The sequence below is a fragment of the Pygoscelis adeliae genome, unplaced genomic scaffold, assembly GCF_000699105.1.
Source record: "Pygoscelis adeliae isolate BGI_AS28 unplaced genomic scaffold, ASM69910v1 Scaffold436, whole genome shotgun sequence".
NCBI classification, from domain to species: domain Eukaryota; kingdom Metazoa; phylum Chordata; class Aves; order Sphenisciformes; family Spheniscidae; genus Pygoscelis; species Pygoscelis adeliae.
Genome location: NW_008825051.1, coordinates 70,321 through 71,150, shown reverse-complemented (window position 1 = coordinate 71,150; position 830 = coordinate 70,321). Strand labels below are relative to the sequence as shown.

Below are 830 nucleotides of genomic sequence, written 5' to 3'. Positions count from 1 at the left end.
GTTTTTCAGCTGTCTTAAATGCTCACGTTCCCCCAGGAACCATGGGTGCAGGAGGATCCTCGTGGTTCGGGGATGGGCACGGGCAGCAGCTCAGGCACCCCAGCAAGGCTGGCCCGGGTGTTTCCTTCCCAGCACGAGCCGTTGGAGCCAAGCCCTGGGTTTTTCCTCTTGTGTGTAATCCCAGACCATGCCTGAGGCTGCTCTTACTGCCAACCTCTTCACAATATCCTCCCCGTTTCCTTGGAGCGGGATTTCCCCCTGCGCTGCTGTTTGCAGCCCCCATCCCTCTCCCCACTCCCCAAACCCATCTCTGGCCGCTCCGGGATGCTGGGGGAGGGGGGAGATGCCAGCTGCCCCGGCAGCGATGCCCCCATCGCTGATGGGGTTTCCCATCTTCTTCCACAGGTGGTTTCGGTACCACATCGGCCAGACGCTGTTCCACGTGGTGCAGGTGGTGCTGGGCTACATGGTGATGCTGGCCGTCATGTCCTACAACGCCTGGATCTTCCTCGGGGCCATCGCGGGCTCCACACTGGGCTATTTTGTGGTGTACCCCCTGCTCGGTCGGGGCTAGGCACCCCCCCGGGATGGGGGGCGATGTTCTTCCACACCTCCTGCTACTTTGTCTGGAATAGCTGCTGTCACTTCTGCTGGGTCTGTCCTTGTCCTCGTGCTGTGTGGGACGCAGCACCCCAGGGACTTGCTGTGGGGACCCTCGGTGCTGGCCCGACTCAGGTGGGGAGGCGCTGGGGAAGGGGAGCCCCATGGCCAGCACTCTGCCACGCTGCCACCGCCACTGTCCTCGGCTGGTGGCTGTCCCCCGGCCCCCA

At 63.5% G+C, this 830-nt stretch overlaps 1 protein-coding gene across 1 annotated transcript in view; it reads left to right on the top strand.

Moving 5' to 3' along the window:
• Positions 1 to 810, top strand: part of SLC31A2 (solute carrier family 31 (copper transporter), member 2) — a 2,074-nt gene extending 1,264 nt beyond the window's left edge. The window contains 3 exon segments of the mRNA XM_009326377.1: positions 37 to 107; positions 277 to 399; positions 401 to 810. Of these exon segments, the coding sequence (XP_009324652.1) occupies positions 37 to 107; positions 277 to 399; positions 401 to 574 (368 nt within the window). The 3' untranslated portion in view covers positions 575 to 810.
• Positions 811 to 830: the final 20 nt, after the last annotated feature.